A 26,360-nucleotide genomic window follows, 5' to 3' on the forward strand; every position below is an offset into this window, starting at 1 on the left:
TCACAAATAAACAATCGGCTTTTATTGTTCATATTATAAAACATGTCAGATTTTTGGCAAATATTTTACAATTTCATTCCTTCCTTTTCTTTAAAGAGCCCATGGAAGAGTTTAGGCTGGAGAGGGGGAGGGCTGAAGAGTCAGGGAATGTTGGAAATAAAAGATGAAATTTCAATGGACTTGCTATAAAAAAGGTAAAAGGAAACAAAAAACCTGACCCAGTCGCTCCCATCAGAACAAAAATCCAGTTCTATGTTTCATTCCGCCATCCAAAGGAGGCCACGGGGTACAAAGCAGCGGGTGAAACGCAGCAGAAGTTGCTGTGCGAAGCCATTGCAAAGACGAGGGGGAATTCACAGCCGCATCAGTAGGGCCGGTTGCGTTGATCGCTTCTGAAGTCATTTCTGCAGGAGAGGGAGGGAGGGAGGGGGCGAGTTATTCAGGCCTGCACCCACACCTGTCGTGCACGCAAGGTGCCTGCAGCGGCTGGGCCTCCCCGCTCAGCCCTTCTCCAGCTGCAAGCTCCCTGCCACGTCCTCTAAAAGCGCAGCCTCTCCTGGTGAGAGTGGGGGAAAGGGGGTGCCTCCTGACCGTGACGTGGCTGGCCCAGGGCAGCCAGTCGTCCGGGGATGGGCCAGCGGGGCCTCTGCTGAAAGCCGTTCACGTGGGCCCGCCCGAACGTCCAGCTCCACCAATGTGGTCTCGTAGCCTGCTGGCCTCGCTCCGCACAGCTCGGGGGATGCCCGACCCACACGGGCACACACGGGATGCCTGCAGCCGCCATTGCACCGCACTAACCTTCCTCCCATTTTGCCACCAAAGCCGCCGCCACGGCCACCACGGCCCCTGAACCCCCGGTCGCCTCCGAAGCCACCTCTGCCACGGAAGTCTGTGAGGGAGGAAACACGTGCGTGAGAACCACGCAGGTGCCACGTGCCGGGGCGGCATCCACCACTCATCTCGGGGGGGGGGCACGCACCTCCTCCTGAGGGACGCCCGTCGTCCGGTCGGGGCTCATTGCACTGATTGCAAGAATTACGTCGTGCAAAGTTCATATTGCCACAGCTCCTGAGGGAGGCAAAGAAACATTTTAACGCGGGAACAGCGGTGGGGAGGGCGATGCGGGATCGGAGGTGGCACCGAGGCAGCTGGCAAGTGCTGGCGGTACCAGGGTGCTTAAAACGCAGCAGCGCACACCGAGCAACTCTCTCTACGTGTGTTCTCTCCCGCACAACTTCTCCATGCAGCCACGCACCTTTGATGGTGCTTGGGGAAAACATGTGGAGCCCTTCAAGCACCCATCAAGATCAAGAAGTTGGCGCCATGCTCCTCGGGGGCAAATCACAGGCCTGCCCCGCAGGAGGCCCCTCCGAAGCAAGGCCTGGTGCCTCCAAGCACCCCTTCGACATCGCAACCTGCTCCAGCCGGACTGCCCTCCCCACCAGTTGGGGAGAGAGGGACGTGGCACCGTTCCACCAGGCCTGCGGGCTGCCTCCCTGGGCTTCTCCTGCTCCCCTCCCCAAGCCTCCCCTCTCGTGCATTGTGCCTAGTAGGACTGCAGGCCCATAGACGGGCCCTCCTCCTGGGTCCAGGGGCAGGACAAGCATGCGCTAGCTGGCACCGGGGCCCGAATGACCCCCTCTGCCCCAGACCCTTGGAGAGCTGCTGCCAACCAGAGCAGAGAGGGAGCCTGCCTGGCCCCTTGGACCAACCTGGCCCCGGGGCAGACGCTCGGCATGTTTTCCCACCCATCTCCAAAGGGCCGCGAAAGGAAGGACTTACGGATTGGGGCAAACCCAATCGCCGCTTTTCGGTTCTCCGCCTCGGCCCTGGAAGCCGCCGCCTCTTCCATAGCCGCCCCCTCGTGAACCTGCAGGCACAGCAAGGATGCCGTTAGAGCAAGGAAGGGCTGGCAAAGACGCGTGGCGTGGCCCTCCCTTTGGCAATGGGGGGCTGGCCGCCCCCCAGAATCCCCCACATAGCCTCTGGCTGCTTCTGGGCTGGGGTCATGTGCAGGTCAAGAGACGGCAGGGCTGCCATCCTCAAGGTGGGTGGGGAGTTGCCAGCTCTTGGGAAGCCAGTGTGGGCCCAACCGCATCCATGCATCGATTGCAAAAGGGACCCTGGCTGGGTTACCACCTCGGCGCCCTCCTCCACCGCCGCCGCCTCGCAGAAATTCAGGTCGCCTGGTTGCAAAGGAAACCCTGATGATGCTGCCGTTGAATTCCTTTCCTGGAGGACGGGGAGAGAACGAAATCCACAACTGGTCAGCCTCAGCAAGGAAGAGAACGGGCAGGCTCCGCATACAGCAGCTGAACCCGGAGCAGGAACGTTTCTGGCGAGGAGACTGGCAGCAGGGCTGCAGGCACATCTCAGAAAAATCGAGGGAGCTTGTGTGCCGCCTTTTCCAAGCCCCCGTGCTCCAAGGTGCAGGACTGCAACTCCCAAGCACATCAGGACAAAGAGGATAACCCCCCCCCCACTCCATTTCCCAGCCCAGTGGAACCTGCTGTGACTTTGGGGCCTCGACACAAAAGACAACGTGCAGGAAAAGTCAAGGGCGCACGCACGGACTGCCGGCCAACGTTCAGGCGGCCAATCGTACCATCGAACCAGTCAATGGCAGCCTTGGCGGACGGCGGGTCGTCGAAGGACACGGTGGCCTCCCCCTTGGGCTTGCCGGTATCCTTGTCGGTATAAAGGTTTATCATGAGTTTGCCTGTCTTTTTGTTAGTCTGGAAAGAGAAAGAAAGAAACGTGTGTTTGCTTGCTGTCTGCATTGCCCAGAACCGCCTTGGCCTGCGGGAAGGATGGGACGTTCAAGGGGAACCATCACTCCCCAGCACAACCCCTCCCCCCCGGCTGTCGCAGGGCTGTCCTGAAGGTGCAGCCTTTCTCCCTCACTGCCCGCATTTCTCAGAACTGCCCTCCCCGAGCGCTGGTGAGAAGCCACCTGTCTGGCATGCCCCTGCCCTGCGGAAGCCCAGGCTGGGCCCCCGTGGCTGAAATGGCCACGTGCCCCGTTTACCCTTCTCCTGTGCTGCTGTTCGGCCTGCAACTTGCAGGGGCAGGGGCCTGGCTTCTCGGACCCATGGCAACCGGGGGTGGGCAACACCTGGCCCACGGATCTCGCAAAGCCCCCCCACCACTCCCCAGGCACCCTGAAAGGGCCGGTTTTGTAAATGGATTTTTCAGTGGCTGCTGCCTGGCGCTGCCGAGGGGCCACGAAAGCCGCCATTCGCTTGCCGTTGGCAGGCTGACCCGGGGTTGCCCTGCAGCACCTCTGGACGCATCCCCCCCTCCAACTGGGTCGACTGTGGCACAGGGCGGGCAGCGGGGCGGTGGGCAGTCAAAAGGACAACCACCTCGCTCGGAGCCCTCCCTGCCCGTCTGTTTCATGGCCCGTTCATCACTGGTGGATCAGACCATTCCTTTGGGGCAGGGGTGTTGGAACTCAGGCTGCAAAAGTCCTCCAGGGCTTCCCCAGAACACCAATTGCCCGGGGGTTCCCCTTGTACCGTCTCGTACAAGGATCTTGTACAAAGATGGTGTTATTATCCCGTTTTTGCAGGGCCTCCCCCACCCACTGCCCACCTCTTTGCTGTGAGGTGAACCGTTCCGGCACTTTGGCCCCAAACCCTCCTGCCCGCCCGCCCGCCGCTGGAAAGGGGCACCCGAGCGCTTCCCAGCGCCCCACCTGGCCCCCGATCTGAGCGAGGCGCAGCCCCCGTGCGCTGGGGGCCCCACTGTGAACCCAGGGAAAGGGCTTTTCTTGCATTCCTCCACAGATCCATTCCCTGCAGCAGAGTCACCTTCCAGCACGCCAGGTGTGTGCCACACTTCTTTCTTCTGCCTAAAGGTGCAGAACGCTGCACCCCACGCACTTCCGCCCAGCGGCCCAGCCACGGCCCCAGTCCTCAGCAGAAGGGGGAGGAAGAGCCCGCAAGCGTCGGCCCCAGTTCCTCAGCTCTTATCCTGACCAGCAGAGGACAGAAACGGGTTGGGCCGCCTGAGGGAGTGGCTGCCACACCGGGAGAGTGGAAGGAGGGTCCAAGGCAGAGGGTCAGTGGGTCACTGCGGAGAGAAAGGCCCTGCCTGTCTCGTTTTGTCTCCTGCTCGGCAGCCCAGTGAGGCGGCAGCTGTGGCCGCAAAGTGCACCTCAGTCCCTGCAGGATGGCGCTTGGCAGCACATCGGGGCCTGACAAGTCACCGAACTGGGATGATGCTGCAGCGTGGCGGAGTCAAAGCCCTGGGAAACGCAGGGGAACTCGCTGCTGGAAACAGCCTGGCTCAGCCTGCCCTTCTGCCTTGAGCGCGCTTCCTGGCACTTCCCCGCGGGCGTGCTTTGCACAAACTGAACTAGCTGGGGGCGGGGGGGGGGCGGACCTCCACTTCTGTGAGTGAAGGGTCTCCACTTGCGGAGGAAAGGAAGCTGGACTGATGGCCTCTTAGCCCACCTCAGCAGCGCATGCCACGAACTTGGCCGTCAGTCGAGACCCTTCCCAGCAAGGGGTAATCCTGTCACCCACCACCCAGGACAGGGAGCAGAGAAGGAAAAACATGGCACAGGCTTCGGGAATAGGAAGGCAGGCTGGGTGCCACCCAGTAGGGCTGGTCTCCTCACCACAGAAATCAGAGGAAAACTGCAGCTGAGTCTGGTGCTGCAGGAGCCAGATTCCAAAGTCGGCAGAATACGCTGACTGAGGAATCGACATGTGGCGGGAAGATGTTGCCGGCAAGGAATGCTGCCGCTCGGACCGTTCTGCCTGGAAGCACTGGCCAGCCTTTTCACACAGGCTGTTGCTTCCGGGGTCCACTGAGCTCGGCTGCACCTGAATGCCAGCGTGATCTGCCTTACGATCCCACCGGGAAGCATCATCAGCCTCAATGTGGACGGAATGCGCACTCGATCCACCCATCGCCCTCCCCCCCCGGCATTCACCCCACACGCTCGCTGGGTCTTCCCTGCCTCACCTCAGCAGCTCACGCACCTTAATGACACCTATTTGCTTGAAATACTCCGCCACCTGATCGGGGGAAACGTCTTCTCCAAGACCTTGTACAAAGATGGTGTTATTATCCGAGTTGTCCGACTCCGAATCTACGTTAAAAGGAGACTGGAATTATTTTAGAAACCAAACACCTTGCAGAATTTCGGAGGAGCAGAAGCAGCAAAGAACGCTGCAGCCATTTTCATAATGTGGGAAATCATAAAGGAACTGGAAAAAAGCCCACTTGGGTGCCCAACGTTGCTTGGAATAACACCATGTGCCATTGTGGTCGCCAAGCAGAAGCGGGCAGCTAAAGCAGTGAAGGGCTTGGAGCAGCTTCCTTGTGAAGAAAGGAGGCAACGGCTGCCACTATTTGGCTCAGAAAAAAGGGTGAGAAAGACATGACAGAGGTGTGCAAAAGAATGCGAGAGTTTTCTCCCTTTCTCGTAATACTGGAGTGCAAGGGGGTATTTCATGACGAGGAGTGGTGGGAGATTCAGGACAGATAAAAAAGAAGCGCTTCTTCACACAACACAAAGTTAAGCCATGGATTCCGCTGCCACAGGATGTCATGATGGCCACCCATTTGAATGGATTTCAAAGGGAACTGGACACATTCATGGAGGAGAAGGTGATGAAAGGCTACCAAGACCTCATGGCTTTGCGCTAGCTCCAGGGCCAGAGCGGGGCAACATGGGTGGGGGGGGGGGCAGTCGCACTCACGTCTTTCTTGAGGGTTTGGCCACTGTGCGAGCAGAACGTCGCAGGGGATGAAGCCTGGGCCTGATTCAGCAGGGCTCTCCTTATGATCTTAAAACGGTCTCTGTGGCAGTCAGAACAGCCACAATACTGCACATGCATGCAAGAGCAACCGCAGGGGGAAAGGCATGAGAAAAGGTCCAGCCAGTGTTCTCTTAGAGACCAAAAACCCCCCTTCTGAAAGTGGCGCTTGCTTGCATGTGCCAAATAACGGGGGCCTGCAAGCTCTAGCCAAGGGCTGAGCAGCCAGGCAAGCCTTAACTTTTTTTTGTTTGGTTTCTTAGAGCGCCCAGGCAGCAGTAAAGGAATAATGGCTGGGAAACCGGGGGGCCCTCCAGGCCAGGCCTTTATCGTGCGATTACACGGTCAGGCAACTCTGATTCTGCTGGCGAGAGCAAAACAGCGGGCTCCCTCAGCACATTCTCAAACGCCATTTGTGATGCGGGCAGCACAGGATGCCGCTGTGGGCTGCCAGCCAGATCTCTGTCCACCTGTCGGCAAGGACGGTCAGCTACCCGCCAGGGTTTCAGAGCAGACAGTGCTGGGAGGGGGTCCCGCCTGAGGCCTCCCGCACGCTAAGGGGAGCTCTGCCACCGAGGGCAGGCCTGGTGCTCGCCCCCCACCATGGCCCCGACCGCTATCTCACCCCAGTGAAGCCAGCGCTGTGAGCCACTCACGAAACCAAGAGCCACTGTGAGGAGGAGCTGGAGAGGTTTGCTACAGGGACTCTGCCCCTCCCTGAAGGGCCACACTGCCAGCCGAGAGCGCAGGGGGGCCCCCAAAGCAGAGCGCCAGCACCGCAAGCACCCCACCCGAGGCCTCTGCATGCTCGTGTGCTCCATAGTTGCTACTGGAGGACAAAGGAGCGGACTGCAAGATGGAATGCTGGGGCGCGGCCAAGGGAATGACCACACTTCAGGGACCCTTCAGGGGGCCACATTCTGGGGGTGGGCGGGCCAAACGCAAAGCGGGTGGGTCAAAAACACCAGGATATTTTAGCTGGGTGCTTTTACTGCCAGCATCTAACCTTTCGACTGGGACAGGGAGATGCACCAAAGCTGGGGAACTGCCCACCGTCCTCAGGGGAGGAAAGGCCACAGAACCAGAAGAAAGCAGTGCAGCCTTCCAGGGAACCTGAAAGGAACCCCAGGACCTGAGGCTCTGCACGTCCCTGTAAGCCAAGGATCGCTCACCTGCGTCGGCCTTTTGTCCATAATCCCTTTGACCTGTGGAATGGGCAAGAGAGAGAGGAAGAGGAGGAGAGAGAGGTGTATTTCAATGCGACAAACACAAACGGGCAACTGATATTAGATGTTAACAAAAAGGTATGCAATGCTTCAACGGAGACATGATTTAGAAGACATTGTGATTAAGAATGGCAGGAGATGGTGCTCAGGTAGAACAGTGATCCTGGTCTTGACAAACTGCCGGCTGTGGCGTGTGCCACATGGCTTCATGTGCCTTGCAGGCACTGACCGGCCGCTTCCGAGCTGTTAGCCGCAAGGATTCCCTCACTAGTCTGTTGTGCTTAGAAGAGCTTTGCGTATGCCATCCGGGGGGGCAAACTGATGGTTACCACGAAAAGCCTTTCATGCAATTTGATGAGAGGGGGAGAAAAGCAGAAATCCCAATTTTTACTTCATTATGAGCGTGTTCGTTTCCTCTAAGCATATGCACACACCAGCCTTAACCCAAATAGGAAAATAACAAAACAAAACAAAACGTTTCTAATGGACAGTAACATGGTCTTTGGTGGCTTTTAATTTTTTGGCTTTTTGATATAGAATTTCCACTGAAATATTTTTTTTTTTTTGGATGCTCAGCACTTACCACCAAAATTTTTGAAGCCACCTCGGTCACCACCACTGCAGAGGAAAAATTGAAGAAATGATTCCTTCTTTAAGTTTCGACATGCTGAGCCCATGGCTCAAAAGCTGCACTTATTGAAAGTTAGTGTGTAAGCTGTTAAATGCCACCCCGAAAGACCGACACGACTCTGCAGCAAGGGCCTTCCCTGCGGTGGGCCAGTCATTCGTCTTGCCAGTTCAGGCAAAGGCAGGGATACAGAGGCAAATGCCCAACCCGCACGGCTCTGCCCCACAACCCCAGAAGCAAATTACAACAGCATACGCCAAAAGGGAAAGGGGTCCCCAGCATCTATCACCTGAATTCTTTCCTAGTCACAGGATTAACTCTATTCGAGCCAAGGAGTCATTTCACTGGGACTGAATGTGCGGGGACTGCAAGAGAGTGTGCACATTTCCCTTACGCCAAAAGTCTGACCTGGCCAAACAAGAGCAATGACTTTGTACACGCTTGGCCACCCTTTGGGCAAAGGAGAGAGGAACAAAGGGGTCTTCTATTCATCGGGGCACAATCCACAGAGGGCACTCATGGATTTCCACCAGCAACACTGCATCCGGAATATTTTAATTCACATACCCAGAACTGACCTGAAACACATGCTGCTAAATTTCATGATCAGTGGGGCCATTATCATTCACAGCTGCAAATGCAACTGCAAGTTGTGTGCGTGAGAGAGAGATACTGAGTCTCTGGATTAATGTGGCAGCCTGGTGCACTGGTTAGAGCGTTGGACAAGAATCAGGGAGAGCTGGGGTCACCTCATCATTTGGCCAAGAGGCTTGCCGGATGATCTCAGGCTACTCTCTCTCTCTCTCGGTCTACTCAGCCCGGGCCTGGCCTACTTCACAGGGCTGTTGGGGCAATACAAGCAAAGAAAGAAAAAGTCCAGAGATGGCCACCCTTGTGTCACACGTCTTATAAAACTGGGATCGCTCACTGAAGAGTGGGGCCAAGGGGGCTGCGGTACCAAAATGCCCACTCTGCCTAACATACCAAGCAGGACGGTTGTAAGGATTTGTTTGTTTGTCTGTCTGTTCGTTTGTTTCATATGGCATTGGTGCAATTAGCCAGCAAGTCTGCCGTGCTAATGCAGAGCAGTTTGGCTGCCCAAGAGCGCTAGCTCCTCCGTTCACACTCGCGTGCCGTCCACGGTGCACCCCAGGGGGTGAGCTTGTAAGGATAAAGAGGAAGGCCCCTTGCATGAAAGGCGGGAGGGGAAAATGCAGTAAAGCAACGAAAAAATACACGACATCTTATGCATTTAGGAAGAAATGCGCCGGCCTCTGAGCTCACGTGCGGAGACTTCCACTGCCCTTCCGCACTGCAAGAGGCACAAGCAAAGTGTCAGCCTGCCTGCCCTGCCCTGCCGGTTCAACACGGCGGGGGGACGCCAGGTTGCGGGGAGGCCGGCTCCCAGATAAACGGCGACCGCGACAGTTTTTTGCGTGCAAGCCTGCGCGTGCGTTGACAGGAAAAAAAGCCCTACAGCTTGCAGCGCACGCCAGCCGTGGCGGCTGGGCACGCTGGGAGCTGCAGGATGCAGAATCCTGCCCCCCTCCCCACTCACGGCATATTCACAAAGCGAGCACGGAAGCAAGCTTCACAGCGTCTTCCTCGGACTCTTTTACAGGGAGCCTCTTCCGCAGCCCTGGTGCTACAATGAGCTTATGAAGCAGTGCCTTCTTCATGTCCAGCCAGTGGAGGACCACACTGCAAACCGGAGCCCTTTCAGTGTGGGACCGTAACGGGCAGTTTTCGGTCCTGCGGCTTAAATGCAGGGCACAATCCTATGGGGAGAAATCCCCACGGCAGGACTTTTTGTTGGAACATGCACAGCACGGCACCCTAAGACTTCTCAGAGCCAGGCGACCCTCAGTCATAACCGCTAAAAGCAAGCAGGGGCTGTTCTCCATGCCTCTGAAGCGGCAGCACTGTGCGTTTGGCATGAGAGAAGCGTTAAAATTAGCACGATGGACACACGACAGAAACCGAACCCTGTGATAAACGGCTATTTTAAGAGCCGTGGCCTGCTGCGCTCAACTATGTCCGGGCCACCCTGGGCGCAGCAATCCTCTGGTCTCACCCCGGGGAAGCCGGACTCGGTCCCTCTGGGTTGCGGAGTCCTCCCGCCCGGTTCGTCCGCATGTCCTTCTCCAGCTTTGAATAACAGCATCTGGTTTCTCCGCAGCTGAGCTTCATGCCTGAGGGACCCCCTGAGATGCCGCACGGCCTGGCCGAAAGTCCTGGCCGGGTTCCCAAGAGAAACAGGGAGAGAAAGTCGGGCCTGGCCCCCTCCGGCTGGGACTGGCACATGCGTGGCTCTCCCACCAGAAAGCCACGGGAATTTGGGTTCCTGGCTTGTGTGGAACTATGTGGGGTTCTGACGGTGCCACTGGCGCTCTCGCAGAACGGTTGCCACTGGGTGGGGTTCGGCATTCATAAAAGGGGTGCCTTGCTGGGCACGGCCAGTCACAAAACGCTCTGTGGTTCTGAGTGCTCGCAGGCTACTGTGCCAGAGCTGAGAGGATGGGCCAGAATCCGGAGGGCCCTCCGAACCAGATTCCTTGCACATCCCTAGCATCTGTTTTACCTGCATCTCCTGCTGCGTCCCTGCCCACCAACCTGGCACTGGTGCCGAATTGCTCTGGCACGAGTCAAGCCAAGCCATGGTCTTCTGCTTTCAGAGCAGGCTGTGATTTGCAGATTAATGGGCTGAATAAAAGGGAAGGCGGAAGAAGCAGGATGGCCTTTTCTGGGAGATGCTTGGCCCTACAGAGCAGCGTGGCTCCCACCTTGGCAGCAGCAGGCAGCCAGGGAGGGGGAAGGCACCCTGCCGGGATCGAGAGAGGACTGCAAAAACCCATCAAGGGGCAGGAAAAGGAAGACACTGATGAATTCTGACCACCACGCCATCCTACCCAACCTTTTAGAAAGCCCTGCAACATTGGGTCAGCTGCTTCCACGGACAGAACACCATGTTAAAGACAGAGTTTGCTCCGAATTTGCCCTGAAGGACAACGGCATCCCAGAACCACCTGCAGTGCCGAAGGAAGAATGCGAACATGCCGCTCCCTGGTGCCAGTGAGTGAGGGGGCACGCCAGGTGGGAGTATCTATCAGACACTGCAGTCCAACCCTGGCACTGCTGAATGGGGTGGGGGGGCTGACAGAGACGCATGCAAACAAGGCTCCGGGGGCTACCATCCCAGAGTCTCCTTCCCAGCAAAGCTTGCACTTCCACCCGGTTCACTGTGCCACCGAACATGTTAGCTCAAGCTGGCATGGAGGCAGTGCTGCCCCTGCGGCCCACTCAGGAGATCGGCAGGTGTTCGCCTTTTGCGGTGCACGGCAAGTGCATGTGTCGATCTTCCAGTCAAGAGCGGTCCTTTGCACAGAATCCGGAACCGAGCAACAGCCGTGCTCTTGGCAGGCTCCTAAATTATTACACCCTGAAGTATCACAGCCCCCCGGCATCACCCTGAGGTGCAATGCCGCTAGCTACCCCCCTCCGGCTTCAGCCACTTTGCCTTCTTTTTCTACGCTGCGGGGTGGGGGGGGGGCAACAGGACTCTGGCAATATTGACAGCAGGCTTCAAGAGAGGCCTCCGACGGGAGGGTCCAGCATCACTCCAAGATTTGAGAGGCTAATCTGCCTCCTTTATGAGGCCACTTGCAGTTCGCCACTCCGCTTGGTAGCAAATCAGAGACTGTTTGGCCATGGCTTCCACGGTGGCAGATCTGGCAGAGGAGGGCCTCACACAGCCCACCGCGCCCACCCCTGCCTTCCTCCAGTTCTCAGGAAGAGGGCGGACAAGGTGGCGACAGGCAGCCAGGTGAACCGCACCGGGAAGGAGTCCTGTCTGGACAAGGCAGGCGTCACTCAGACACTTGAACTCTGCCAGGCTGGAACTCAGCCACCTGAGCCGAGTTAGGGCCCCGCACTTGTCCGCGTCTTTGGACTACAGAAAGGGCAGCTACTTTTGCAATGCAGAAAATGAGTTCAGCGCATTCAGCCAGAGAGAATGACAGCATTCACCGCTGAAGTTGCGTTACGAAGGAGTCTATTTTCAGCTATAACTGGATGTGATGCCGACTGGAACAAAAGCCCTTCTGAAATAGCTCGAAACACAGACAGACCTTGTTCACTCAACTGAGAACCCGCCCAATTTGGCGTTGGACTGCGTGACAAAGACAACGGTTATCTGGCTTGCAGAAGCCAAACGTCTGGGCAGCCTCAATTCTCAAGAGAGCCATCAAAGGAACAGAAAATGTGGCTTGACTTGTTCCTTCACCTGGAATCGCCGCCTGCTCTGCAGAAGTCAGCACGCTAGTTTCCTTTTGTGGAAGAAAGGCAAACGCTGGCCGATTCGGCCGCTGCGTAAACCAAAACCGCTGCTTGTGGCAATGCTGGCCTTCAGGGGCAGCTGCACACCCCAATTCTCTCACCTGCTAACTGGGAAGGCTACGGGCACACCTGGGCCGGACAGTGGTGGGTGCCAGTGAAGGAGCTGTATGGAAGCAAGGGCAGCTACATGTTTAGGTGGGGCCATGCCAGAACCCTTCTAGCTGAGCTGGCCACGGGATGCTGCCTTATGTTGCTGACTGGGATGATGGAGGTTGCAGTCCAACACATCCAGAGAGCACCAGGTTGGAGGGGCCCGAGACTTTCTCTCCCGCAGAAGGGAGCGCCACCCTTAGTTCTGGGGACCTTTGCTTTCACCTGCTCTCCACCCACTCCCCCTGAGGGCCGAACTGCTCTGCAGCTACCAGTTGCCAGGATATTCTCGGCCCTCTTTTCTGTGTAGGGGACAAGGGATGGTGCCGAAGCAGAAAAAGCACTGCTGCCTTCCAATCTCACCCCAGGAGTGTTTAACACGTCCCCTGCTCAAGCAAGCCCCAAACCCAGTGGGCTACAGCCAGCCATGGACAGCCATCTCCAGACAGCAGGAGAGAACCCGTTACCTTAAGCCAGACGTGGGACCTCTGCTGTCGGAATCGAACCTGCTTCCGCCTCCTCGTGGCCCACTGTAGCCTCGGTTATCGTCTCCATACCTGCTCTTTTCACGGCGGTCATCTGAGGGATGACAAAGCAATTCCTGAGGACTGACATGAAGGGGGATTATGCTGGTCCCTTAATCGAAATAAAGACTGTGTCGAGCGGCCCCGTTGGAAGGAAGCGTTCCAGATTAGTGCCCGAGACCCAGACCGAGACCAAGAGCCAGGCTTCCGCTCAGTCACAGCCCTAGCTGCATCCACTGAAAGCCTTTTGCAAAGCAATCCTATAGCTGCTAAGCCAGGTTCCAGGCAGCCACAGGACCTTTGGGATTCCCAACTAAGGGGTCAGAAAATTGGTCTGACCCCAGTGCTGGGCGTCCACGCACAGATCTCCCCCAACACACACGCACTGGGAGTGAAAAAGGCCGTGCAGTTGCTTCTGCAAAGTTGCAAACATGACCTCAGAGAAGGGCTCTGGGGGGCATTCTGGCACAACCAAGGGGTAACTTGTCCGGGTGGCTCCTCCGCCTCCTTCCCTCCTCCTCTGGAGAGCTGAGATTGGTCGCTGGGTGGCTTTGCAGGGCGGAAAGGCTGCACAGATGCCCTTCACCACATCGCTCTACCGGCCCCACAGAGGATGACTGCAATCCCCTGCGCCAGGGAGTGATGGACTGAGGAATGGATGCAGCCCATGCGTACCTGTGAAAAACACCAGCTCTGGGGGAAAGAGAGCAGGCCTGTTTGCAATCACACTTCGAGTATGTGACATGGAAAGCAATGTTATACATGACTAGACTCATGGAACAGTAGAGTGGGAAGGGGCCAGGAAGGCCATCGAGTCCAACCCCCTGCTGTTGCAGGACGCCACGCTACACCACCCCACTCGGAGGGCTGCCCAGTTTCGTCTTGGACGTCTCCAGTGTGGGGGAGCCCCCCACCTCTCCGGGTAGCTGGTCCCCCTGTTGCATTGCTCCGGCAGCGAGGAAGCTCCTCCTGATGTCCAGCCTGAATCTGGGTTGTTGCGGCTTGAACTGATTCTTCTGTGTCCTGCACTCTGGCACCAGCAAGAGGAGGTCTTGGCCTGTCTCTTTGGGGCAGCCCTTGAGGGATACCATTAGCCAGCCGGACTAAGGTACGTCTGCACGCAGTGTATGTTTGACTGGCCTCCTCAAGACACGACTGGGGACACAAGCTGGCTGGGCTTGCCGGGAGCGCTCCCTGCCTACACGTGCATCGGATCCAATCCAGGGCCAATCTTGTAGTTCCAGCAGCTTGCTGTGAGGGCCACCACAGGTAGCACCTTGGGGGAGGCAGCCACTGCGATGCAAATGCAGGACTCTGAAGGCCACCAGGAACTTTTATTTCACAGCAAGCCCTGCATGTGGTAAGAAGGTCTGCTATTTGGAAAGGGGGGAAGAAGGCAGGGCACCTTGCTGGGTGCCAAGGCGGCATACAGGTGTGCAGCGTTGTCCGGGGCACCAGGTGGCCTACTCCTGGCCTAGGGTTTCTGGCAGGTTACAGTGAGGCGGCCCAACAGGGGTGGCACCACCAAATGCCTCCCCAATGAAGCAGCATTTTGGCATTGATGTGCCATACCTGAGGCTCTCAGGGGGCATTTCTGAACCTGGTTTCATAGCTACTGAACCCTGCTCCATCGCTGGCCATGCATGGCAGCTTGTGTTTCGCTCAAGCAGGAGCCTTGTCGGGAGGAGGGCATTTTGCATGGGCATGACCTCTAATATTCACCGATGTGCGAGCCCTTCCTGTTGATCAGCCATGCTCTGGGGGTCATTTTGTTCTTAAAGAGCTTTCACATATTTTTTTTCCTTCTTTTAGTTGTCTCATCCTCATGCTGTTCACCACCCCTGGGCTTGTCTGAATTTGGAGTGGTATAGAAATACTGCAAAAATAATGAATACACGCTCTTTAAATTATTTAACCGCTCCACGAAACTGAACAAACAGAAAAGGGAATGGATTCTCTCCGAGTCTTACCACTAGCAACAGGGCTGAAATTACGTTCCTGAAAGGGTGAATGCGCACCCTCCTTTCGGCAGGCCCCCTGGAAGACACATCTCCGGGGCCCACCGCGGCAGGCGCTCCCAACACTCTGGCTTTGGGCAAATCCTCCCGGGCACTCCCCACGCGGCTCCTACCTTGCGTGTTGTGGCTGTAGCCTTCCTTCTGCTGGGACTGGTAGGACTGCTGGCCGTAGCTGGGCTTCTGGCCGAATGGCCCTGGCTGCTGCCCATAGCCCGACGGCGGCGACTGCAGCGGAGGCGGCTGCTGGTCGTAGGAGCCCCGATCCTGGCTGTATCCTGGCTGCTGCTCGTACGAGGTCTGCTGCTGTCCTTGTGGGCCGTAGCTGGACTGAGGGTCAAAGGAAGGCCTTTGTGGCTGCCCATAACCTGACTGAGGGTCGTAGGAGCCGGCCTGCTGGCCATAGCCTGAGGGTTGGCTGTAGGATCCTTGCTGCTGCCCATAGCTGGACTTCTGGTCGTATGAAGACCTCGCGCTGGAGCAGAGAAGATCACCGTGAGCTGCCGTTCAGCGCAGAGGCGCCAGGCAGGCTGCCGCGGCCCTGGGAATGGGCGCAGCCCACCAAACGCCAAAGGTGCGAAGCAGCCCCGCCCAACCAGCAGCCCTCCAGAGAGTCCCCTGACTCGTGGCCCATGGGTCTGGAGGGCCACCCCGGGGCAACACAAACTAAGAGGTTCTTGCAGGAATCCTTGGAGTTGTTCTCACAGGTGTCGGCCTGGGGGAGGCCATGTCGGAACTGCCGGAGTTCCCCAGGTGGCCTTTCTCCCGGCATCGCTGGGCCCTTCCCTCATTTTTGTGCAGGTTCCCCTCACCCTAAAAGGCCTCTCTGAAGGCTGTCAGTCTGGCAGGAAAGCTCTGAGCTAAAACAGGCTGGTTCTTGCAGCCTTGCCCCAAACCTCGTGGGCCTCCCTTTGCTTGAATGTGGCCCTCAAGCATGGCTCCGAAATGCAGTTTGGGCCCTTGGACTGAAATGAGCCTACACGTCCATCTCAGGCAGTGTCCCAAAACATTTTGTGATCTCGACCCCACTTCTAAACTCTCCCTGCCTTCTGGCACCATGAGCCCAGGACCAAATTGTTCTGTGGTTTTAAGTTGGCTGACCACAGATCCAAACATTAGTTGAACCAATTAGTTCAGTTAGTGGGAGCCTGTGCAACTCTGAGAGGCCTGGAGTTGGTCACCCTTAGCTACACCATTCTCTCACCAACACTTTCCAACAGCAACAAGGAAAGTTCCAGGTAGTTCCAGTCCAGATAATGTGCTGCTCAGCACTCCCCAAAACAACTGCAGAGCACCTTGAGATGCCATGTCTGAGATTTTTTTTCCTGAGCGCACACAGTTTCTTTATAAATCCAGACTGAATGGGTGTAGCAGTCGGCAATGAAAAAGGAGCACAAACCAGGTGGGGTCTGCCCCATCCCATGACAAAGGCCGCTCAGCCTGGCAAGGAAGGGGAGGCATGGCGGAGGTGTCACACCTGGAGTGGTCAAAGTGGAGAGGGAGGGAGTTTGTTCTCATGACACCTGAACCCAGGGTCGTCCCATGACGCTGACTGGCGGGAGGCTCAGGACAGATAAAAGGAAGCCCTTCGCCCACCGGGTCGTAAAACTATGGCGTTTGCTGCCACCGGAGGTGGTGGTGGCTTTTAACTGCGGGGGCTTTAAAAGGGGCCGGGCAGATTCACAAGGGAGGAGGCTATCCGTGGCTACTAGCCGGGCTGGCTGTGGGCAACCTCCTTGCCAGGAGTGGCAGGCCTGTGCACACCAGTTGCTGAGGAGCTTGGGCAGGTGACGGTCATGCGCCCATCCTGCCGGAGGGGTTCTCTGGGCAGCTGGTTTGTCACTGTGTGCTGGACTAGAAGGGCCCTTGGTCTGATCTGGCATGACTTTTCACATGTTATCCATCCCTACCTCCAGGCTGGCATGTGACAAAGGGCCATTAAATGGAAGAAGTCGCTAAAGAAATATTCTTTCTTTTCCCTCTACAAGCCTCCCCCTTTTGGGCAATGAACCAAGCTTCACAATAGTCAGAGTATGTTTCTGGCACACTGGCGGTGCCCTCTTATCAGCTCTAGACAGAGCTAAGGTAAAAAGCTGGATTCCTTACCTGCTTGATGAATCTTTTAGCTGCCCTTGATTTCCGTATGATTCCTGGTTATAAGAGCTCTGGTTCTGGTTTTCAAAGCCACTGTACCCTTGTAGGCCAGTCTGCCCATAACCTGAAGAGGCAACAGGGAGAACGTCAGAGGGAAGCAGTGGCCCTGGAACAGTGCGTGCATGCAGAAATGTCGGCCTGAGGAGTCAAACCTGTCTGGGGCTGTCCGTAGTTCCCTTGATAGTTCCCATAACCTTGACTGTAAGAGGAGCTCTCTCTGCTCTGCTCATAGCTGGGATAGCCCTGCAAAGCAAAGCAAAGCAGAGGGAAGGATGTGGGAATCTGGGACAGAGCAACCCCAATCGGAGAGCCTGCGTGGCGGCTGGTGGTGGCCTTTGGCCAGGAAAGCCTGGGCAGGAATCTTCACTCAGTCACAAGGCTTGCTGGAGTGGCTTTGTACAAGTGGCCGTCCTTCGTCCTAGCCTACCTTAACGGGCTGTTGTGAGGATTAAGAAGAGTGCTCACAGTGTGCCTCTTCCCCTGTGGTACTACCTGCCACTTGTTTGTTTCACTGCATTATCAAGATGGAAGCCTCCTTTCAGCAAAAGGCAGCACAGGAATACTGATCTGCGTGCTACCTTGAGCTCGCTGGGAAAAGAAGGGATGCCCATGGGATTAATCATACATACAGAACGTCAGTTCGGTCCAAGAGGCCTGAACAGGGCAGGCCACATGCGAATTCTGCTCTTGCAGTCCAAGGCAGCACTTGCAGCCTTGGCAGCACTTCAGGTGCTCAACATCACCTGCCTACCTATAGATCGTCCTACTTGGATTGGACTTAAAAAGGCACAGAGCAGGAGAACCAGCAGCTTCCACTCTGGCTACTTCTCCAAAGGTTTCCCATCAGATCAGTTAAAGAGAGCATTAAAAATAAAAATCCGCTGGGACAGGCAGGCGCTGTTAGCACCGTGTCAAGGATTCAAGAGCTCAGGTATCTGCCCATGAACGCAAAAGCCACGGGCCTGCTCTGCAGTGCTGCATTTCAATACAGACTAGTCCCCAGACTAGTCCCCTCCCATCCTTCTTTCCAGAGAGCTCATCCAAATGCCAGCTGTCCCTCTGTTTCTCCCAGGCGGATCTACGGAGGTGTGCACTGTGCACACAGTGTGTCCAGGCAGAACAGTGGCCTCTTTGCCCGTAAAGGAAATGTGGCCCAGTGACTGGAAAGCAGCAGCAGCAGCTTCGTGGGATGCCATTCAGCCTACCTGCGAGGCTTGTCCATAGCTTTGATTTCCTTGATTGCCGTAGCCTGCGTAGCTGGAAGACAAGTTGAGGAGGTTTCAAACAAGTGCTCCATCCTCGCAGCACATAATTGGGGTACAACAAATGACCAATTTTCATTGGGCATCTCTTTGCTTCTTTCAGGTTAAGCCAACAAGTCTCAAAAACACAATTATAACATATTGCATGGTTCATACCTTATATGGAAAACCCTGAATTTTCCTCCAAAGGCCTGAGATCCAATGTGATTATTACTTTCAGGCATACATACCTTTGCTGTTGATCCCCAGAATGGCCGAAACTTCCAGAATCTTAAAAACAAATAAACAAACATAAACAAACTCAAATGAGTCCCATATCTGAGAATATAGAAACACAGAATACAGAATCATAGTGAATCTGAATGGGCCTCCAGGGCCATCTAGTCTGATCTGCCCAAGCCAGCTCTGCCAGTGTAATACCCAACGTATGGGTGTCTCATCTTTCCTTGAACACCCTCACCAATAGGGCCTCCACCACCTCCAGAGGAAGCCCATTCCACACCCTCGGGGTCCTGACCTAAGTACTTCCTGAAACCTGGTCCCTTGAGCTTTACCCCACTGGACCGTGTCCTTTCCTCCACTGCAGGAGAGAACAGGTCACAACCCTCTGCCATGCGATACCCCTTCACAGCCCTTTATGTCGCTAGAAGTTCCCCTCGGACTGTCCTCTTCTCCAGGCTGAAAAGACCCAGTTCCCCCAATCCCTCCTCATAGGGCATCCCCCCCAGTCCAGCTACCATCCTTCTGATCCTGCACCGAACTGATTCCAACCTTGCTATGTCCCCCTTTTAATGCGGAGCCCAGAACTGGACACAGTACTCCAGCTGTGGGCACACCAAGGTGGTATCAACACTGATTCCACACCTAAAAATTACAATTCAGCGGCAATTTAAGATGAAGTTCTCAAAAATCACTCAGGGCTGGCTCAGCCTCTTAGGAAACTTGCTATTCGGAGGAGTCCCGAGAGATATTCACAGAGGTGTGCTGAGTTTCATCGCTTTCATCATGTTCTGAAGAGCAGATATTCTTAAACCAAGCCATGGTCAACTGTTCGAACTGCAAAAAGCTTTCATCCAAGGGGAGAGAAAGGGGCCCTCTGGCTCAGAGCGCAACTGGAGGGAGCCTCCAGATGACCAGGCTGGCTGATATGAACAGAAGTGGAACGGGGCACCTAAGGCTAAGCAGGTGAGGTCTGGCTGAAGCTGGACAGGGAAAAATCTGGGAGGGATGCCTAGTTCATGGTCCAACCCAGCTGGAAAAGCCTGACTGGACTATTGTCAGTCTCATCAGGTAACACCTTCATTCCAGCAACTTGGAATCTGTACCTTTAGGAACTCCGCAGAATGCAGAAATCCAGCAGGAGAAGCTCGTATCATATCGACAAGGTTTCAATTTATTCTCCAACATTGCTGAATCCTGACCTCCTGAGCCAACAACCATCGAAACTGCCCAGGGGGCTGGTGCCCTGGCCCAAGGCTCAGACTGTAATAGTCACAGAAATGTGCTGAAAGGAGGGATGTGGCTGAAGAGGCTTTAGGGTCTCCACAGTGGGAGTGTTTTTCGCAGCGCAGGGCTGCTGTGCTGAAGCTGTTATGAGGTTTGGTGGTTACGATGACTGGCACCAAGAAACCGAGGCTTGGCCCAGCAATGCCCAGCTCCCCTGTGGTAGTAAGGACAGAGAGGCAACAGCGGTTCATACTGCATGGATGATTACAGGATATGAACAGAGATGCAAAAGCCCAGTTGGGAAGAGCTCACAGTGGAAATCAGAAAGCTGCCGAGAAGGTCATCCTCCCTTTATGAAAAACCAACGGTGATCTTATGGATTCCAGCAGAGTTCCTCATTGGCTACTAAACATCGGGGTGAGTGGGGGCAGGGACATTTTTAACTTTAATTCTTATTTACACTGTATTATCAACTTATGAGGCACATTACAAAGTTTCTAATAGGTGGGAAAAGAGAGTTTCTCATCCACTAGCCTATAGTCTGGGAGAGACAGAAATGCCTTGTTTTGTTTCTATATAAAGCATAGCTATGGTTGTGACCAGATACTGAAGATGAAACTCAAATGCTTTGGCCAGGAAGGACTCCCTGGAGAAGAGCCTAATGCTGGGAACAATTGAGGGCAAAAGGGGACGGCAGAGGATGAGGTGGCTGGATGGGGTCACTGGGGCGGTGGGTGTGAGTGGACTCCGGGGGATGGTGGAGGACAGGAAGGCCTGGAGGAATGTTGTCCATGGAGTTGCGATGGGTTGGGCACGACTTTGCGACTAAACAATGGTTGTGACAGAGGTATAAAACAATATTAAAAATCTAATGGCTAGGATCTTGCTCCGAAATGGTCAACCTAGCCCTCTCTTCTCCACCTGGTACCGATCCCCATCCAAGCCTCTGTCACAGGAAGCGACCAAACCCACCACATCATGTCTTAGTGCATCACAGCTACCATTTGCATTGCATTTTTAGCAGCATATTAAGTGCCACACAAATTTTGGACAACAAACACTTTGACACCAGCACTAGGTCATGCTGATACGAGTGACTTGTGTGGTACTGCTGACTGCATGTGCAGTTGGGGGCGATTTGAGGGGAAAATGCCATGCACACTAATGTAATTTCAGCCAGAAGTAGCCGTACGCTGCCCTGCTCCCGTCTGAATAAACACAGGGTTGCACCAAGTGGCAGATGGCTACGCCACTGAATCTGCAGCTGGGTTCAGATAACTTGATAACCCACATTCACGGACTGCACATGCATCAAAATTGAGCCATGGGTTGCTGTTGAAATGCAGGTTGTTGCACTGTCTGAACCCAGCTGAGATAACAAACTGTGGTAAACCATGCAGTTTGCAATCCAGTTCACAACAAATCATGGGTTCTTTTCCCTGCTTGTTAACAAAGCACGGTTTGTTGTCTCAGTTGTGTTCAGACACAACGATCAACTCTATTTCGCCAATAACCCACAATTCAACAACAACCAGCGGCTCAACTAGTTATTCATTTAAAACACTTATAGACCATTCGGTTAGCATAATGCTTTCAAAATGGTTTATACCACCATTTTAAGTTGTCTGAATCCAGTCAGTGCCTTAGTGCAGAGTGCAGTCTCCAGCTTTCTGTCCACCTGCTTCTCTTTCTGCAGAACAAACAGGGCCCCCTTTAAGGTCAGGAGAGTACATAAATGTTTCTGTGAACGCAACGAATAGCACGGGAGGAGCGCCTCAAAGTGCCGGGGAAGGCCAGCATTCCAAGGCAGGTGCAGGGCCAGTGCCGAATTACCTGCTCAGACAACAGTAACAGGCAAAGTTCAGCACACTCACCCATGGGGCCGACTGGAGCTGTCGAGGTGGAAGAAGCACATGGCAAGGCAAGTTCAGCTACGGGGCAAAAGTTCAAAATCCTTGACAATCACTGACCATTTTTTTAAAAAATCCTCCATTAAGGCTGTCAGCGACGGGAGACGGACGACTATCACGGTGGACTGGTGCTTGTGCGGAGAGGGATTTCAGGCAGGGTGAATGAGACACGCCGTGCTGACCCCTATAAATACCGCCTCTGCTACGGCATTTGCAATGTCTTACTAGTGCTGCCCACAACGTGCAGCTCAAGTGCTTACGCCCGGGAGCAGAACCCCTCCCCAGGGTGCCTGCATGCGGCAGGCGCCTGCGCTGGGCTTCCAAACCAACTGCCCCCTTCAGCAGCAAGAGACCCACCTCCATCTCAAGTGCCCACTGCAGAAGGGCCCTTGCAGAGTCAGCTGGAAAGGCCACACACCAAAGCCGGGAGGCTGGAGGGAGGGTGCAGGTGGAGCCGAACCTGTGTCCCGCCACTGTGGGATTTGCCCCACAGGACCACCTGTCGTCCCGCATCCCGCGGGAAGGATTCAAGGAGGAAGAAGGAAGGAGATGAACAGGGCAGACACCAAGCACTCACCCTGTCCTGGTTCCATTCTCCTGACCCTCAAGGGAACCAACTGCACTATCAGAAGGACTCCATTTACTTTTTTCACATTTGTTGCCATTGGAAACAGAAACAGAGCGAGTCGGAAGGGGTCTCCTGGGCCATCTAGTCTGACCCCCGGCTCCAGCCGGCTCCACTCATGACATGCCCACCATGTGCATGTCCAGCCTATCTCTGAACACCCTCACCGATGGGGCCTCAGCCACCTCCCGTGGAAGCCCATTCCACACCCTCGGGGTCCTAACCGTCAGGAAGTGCTTCCTGGCACCCAAATTGGACCTTGGTTCCCTGAGCTTGGCTCCTTTGGAGCGTGTCCTGCCTTCCTCTGCAGGAGAGCACAGGTCATTGTTCAGCATGATTTTGCTGTGCCTACATTACGCACAAACCACCACTAAAGGATTTGCATCCTGACAGGCGGCACACACAGCACTGCAACGCAAAAAACACAAGGTTGATGCAGCGGCCTTGGAAGTACCATGTAGAAAGTGCTTTGCCCATTTTGGAAGCATTAGAGATGCGTCGCCATCATGACTGCAGCAATGCTGCTATAAAAAGAAAAGGGATGTGAAGTGCCTTGGATTGTAGAAGTGCTACATAAACATTTCATGATGTGACACCTTCTACAGCATTAGTCTCTTCCCATTTATTTTACTGTTGTGAGAAACCACAGCAACGTTCTTGCCAAAAGATGGTATGCACATTTAGGATGAGATTTATGGCGGGGGGCACCATCCACATTCTTGGACTCCCATTTCCCTCAGCCAGCCTGATCAATGCCTGGGGGCTGTGGGACTTGTAGTCTAAGCACATCTGGAAGGCCGAGTCACCTTATCCCTGATTTATGGAATTCGCTTCCAGCAAACTACAGTGGCTTTAAAGGTGGACAGAGCAAATTCATGGAGGAGAAGAGGCCCACCAAAGACTGACAGCCCTGGCAGCAAAACAAAACCTCTGCATTCAAAATGCCCAAGGATGGGGCAAAGAACAGTTCTTGCCACCGTGCCCTCGTTGAGGAACAACACAATCACGCCCGTTGGCCTTCCACACCCCGCAGCTGCCCAGTAACTCTGGGGAGAACCAGGGTGGAGCCTGCTTTGCCTGTTTACTCAGGCATCCTACTCTGTTCAACGAGGCAGTGAGTGTGAGGCTGCAGCAGCTCAAGGTACGACTGAAGGCAGAGAGGGCCCAGTGGCTATCCACCACAAACACTGAGTAGAATCTCCATGCACAGAAGCTCTGCTTCTCGGAATAGCCCATGCTGCATGCACACATCAGAGAAGGCCCGCTGCCTCTCAGCCTTGCTTGCTATTTTTCTTCTAGAAACACCAACCTGTCGCCCTGGAGGACGGAATGCTGGGCTACAGTAATACTGGGTGCTTCTAGATCAGGTGTCCAGCCCTCATCATGCTGCATTGGTAACCCTGTGCATTCTCCCATCACTTCTCATATTTTTTCCTACTGCAGAAAATCCAGTAAGGAGGGAAAGATGGAAGAAGCACACAGCCTATAAGTGGCAACACTAAGTGCTACCCGCTTGGAAGCACCTTCTCTGTTTGAACCAGCACAGCTGCTCTTAAGCACATATTTATTATATTACCTTCACATTTATATCCTGCATTTCCATTAAAAAGCCCATGCTGCCAGACGGGACCATCACTTCTTAAAGTAAGCCTGTGAGATAGGTTAGCACTGGAGGGTGTGCGTGTGCATGCATGCATATGCATGTAAGCATAACCGATGCAAGATCACCCAGGGAGCTTCCATACAAGAAATAAGGCAGGATACTAATACCATAAATAAATGAGGGGAAATGTGGACATCAGTTTTCATAGTACAGCCCTAGCCATACTGGCTAGACAGTTACTATTGTTGTTATTATTGTTTTCCAGAAGCATCTGATTGGCCATTGTGAGAAACAGGATCCTCAATGATATGGGCCTCCAGTTTGCTCCACAAAGGTCCTTCTGATGGTCTTAGGGTTAAGGATGACAGTCATATCCTATTCACCAGCTTGACTTCCCCATTCCTGGGGTAAAATGGCTAACTGGGGAATAGTAAGGCAGACCTGCCTAAATAAATAAATGTTAGTATTTATAGTAGTGTTCTGGATTACCATGTTAAATGAGATTTCAATGGTGGCTTTAAGTTGTTTTACACTGAATATTGAAAGCAAGGTGTAAGAGGAGCTTTAAAGGAACGAAATCATTAATGGTGCAAATGGTATAACATCCTAGTGGCTAAGGAATTTACTGTAGTTTATACTTTCATGGATGCCATCCACCTAGCAAGATAAGAATACCAGAAGCAGCTCAGTATTGCCAACACGGACTGGCAGGAATTGCTCCCCATGATTTCAGGCAAGGGCTTTCCTAGCTCTGCTGGAAGATACTGGGCATGGAACTTGAGCCCTTCTGCATGCAAAACATCTAAAAGAGTGTCTCCTTCCATACACACCTTCCTAGACCCTTAGATCACCTACAGAGCTCCTTCTCCATGAGCCACCCCTGAAGGAATAAAGAGTATATCTATGAGGGGAAGAGCCTTCTCAGCAGAATCTTTAAATAGTTTTGGCACATGCAGAATATTGTTTTGTTCATTGTTTGATTATATGCCTGTCAAATTTTACTGTCCAGCAAATATTTTATGACAGGCAAGTCTGTTTTACATCTGTTTTAAAGTGATTTTATTTGGCATATTTTAATTATATTCATTCTGAGAGTGCTGTGCTAATTGAACAGTCCAGAAATGTCTCAAACAAAAAAAGCATGGGCTGTCCCCTATAGTGAGTCCCCATGGTTGTGATTAAAGGACTGGAACAGAAACATTGGATGTCCTCTTTCCCTGAGTCAGTCCCTAAGCCGTTCTAACATAGCACTGCAAACACGGACTGGCAGCAACAGCTCTCCAAGGGCTCCAAGCAGGATTCTTTCCTCACTCTAAATGGAGGGGCTGAGGTTCGTTCATGGGCCCTGCACGCGCAAAGCTGAGCTGGGCCTCCATCTCGAGCTACGGCTCCTCCTATGTCATCAACGCCCACCGGAGCTTGCACCAAAACAAATGCGTTGCATCCTGAAGCTGCCGCAAAAAAATCCCTCTGCAAAATGAAATAACTCCAAAATAAATCTTTCCCTCGGGTAACTGTGAATTCACTGGGGCGTTCCAGACTGAAAACAAACACCTCTCCCGAAAAGAGGAGGACAGCGTCGCCCACAAGGCTAAAGCCCCGCCCACGTGGTAGAGTCCTGGCCAGAGGGCGCTTGAGCTTGCGGGTGGAGTCAGCCGTGGTGAAGCGAGGGCGCAGGCGCAGCCCGACCCAAGATGGCGGCGGCCTGTCCCGCTGGGCTCCCTCAGGCCACGCCCCCTCCCGCCTCCCTTCCACCCCTCGAGTGACAGGACTCGCGTTTCGTCAGGCGGCCAGCGAGGGACGGGGAGAACCTACCCGACGCCATCCTGGTCGCCAACGGGCAAGCAGGCGGAGTGGGGAAGCGACGGGGCCCGCAGGCGGCCCGCTCCGACTGCCGCTTCCCTCGCAGGCAAGCGGACTGACTGTGGCGCAACGTCGACGCCGACTGCAGGACGGCGCAGCCAATCAGAGCAGGCGGGCTCTACCAACCGAACAGCGTGCACAAGGTGCGGGGGGGAAGAGAAAGAAAAAGACGAAAAGGCGTGGAACGTACCAATTGGAGAGTTGGGCGGGGAGATGAGAACGAAGGTAATGCTTGCCGGAGGAGGGGTTGTTTACTCCTGTAGTCCAAAGTGCACTGTAGGCGAGGGAAGGAAATGGCGTGAGTGGAGCATACTGTTACGGTCCCAGCCATAAATCGGGTTTTGGGACTGTTTATTTTCAAAGCATGCGGAGTAATTGCGGCAATTAATTCCTGGCGCTTACATCGCAACTTTCAACCAAGGAGGTAAAGGCAGGGTGCACGTGGTCTTTCCCTCACCTCTTTTTTATTCTCACAACAATCCTGTGAGGCTGGACTGAGAAACAGCGGCTGGCCTGAGCCACTCAGTATGAGATTCATGGCCATGTAAGGGTATGACTCTGGATCTACACAATCTTACACATCACACTAGTCCTCATTGACTTGTGGAGAGGGGAAATGAGTATTACTGGACAGGGAATAGTGGGTAGGTCATCATCATTTTAACAGGAGAGCCAGTGTGGCATAATGGCTACAGCACTGGATTGGGGTTTGGGAGATCTGGGTTCTAGTTCTCAATTTGTCATGCAGCTCACGGTCTGATATTGGGCCAGACACTGAGTTTAACCTACCTCACAGAGTTGTTGTGAAGACAGAAGAGGAGAAGGAAGTAAGATTTTGTAAGTTACCT

At 54.4% G+C, this 26,360-nt stretch overlaps 1 protein-coding gene across 1 annotated transcript; it reads right to left on the minus strand.

Annotated features, from left to right (window-relative positions):
• On the minus strand, window positions 1-25,565 carry TAF15 (TATA-box binding protein associated factor 15). The gene is made up of 16 exons (XM_044456052.1): window positions 25,465-25,565; window positions 18,296-18,335; window positions 18,009-18,060; window positions 16,956-17,046; window positions 16,756-16,867; window positions 14,766-15,124; window positions 12,578-12,689; window positions 7,581-7,615; window positions 6,944-6,976; window positions 4,992-5,101; window positions 2,606-2,735; window positions 2,140-2,232; window positions 1,783-1,870; window positions 980-1,068; window positions 799-889; window positions 1-404 (listed from the first exon to the last, which is right to left on the minus strand). Exons 1-16 carry the CDS (start codon window positions 25,472-25,474, stop codon window positions 365-367), a joined length of 1,485 nt encoding a protein of 494 aa, XP_044311987.1. The 5' UTR covers window positions 25,475-25,565; the 3' UTR covers window positions 1-364.
• Between the last annotated feature and the right edge of the window lie 795 nt (window positions 25,566-26,360).

Source organism: Varanus komodoensis, unplaced genomic scaffold, assembly GCF_004798865.1.
Source record: "Varanus komodoensis strain SLA01 unplaced genomic scaffold, ASM479886v1 scaffold81, whole genome shotgun sequence".
In the NCBI taxonomy this organism is placed as follows: Eukaryota; Metazoa; Chordata; class Lepidosauria; order Squamata; family Varanidae; genus Varanus; species Varanus komodoensis.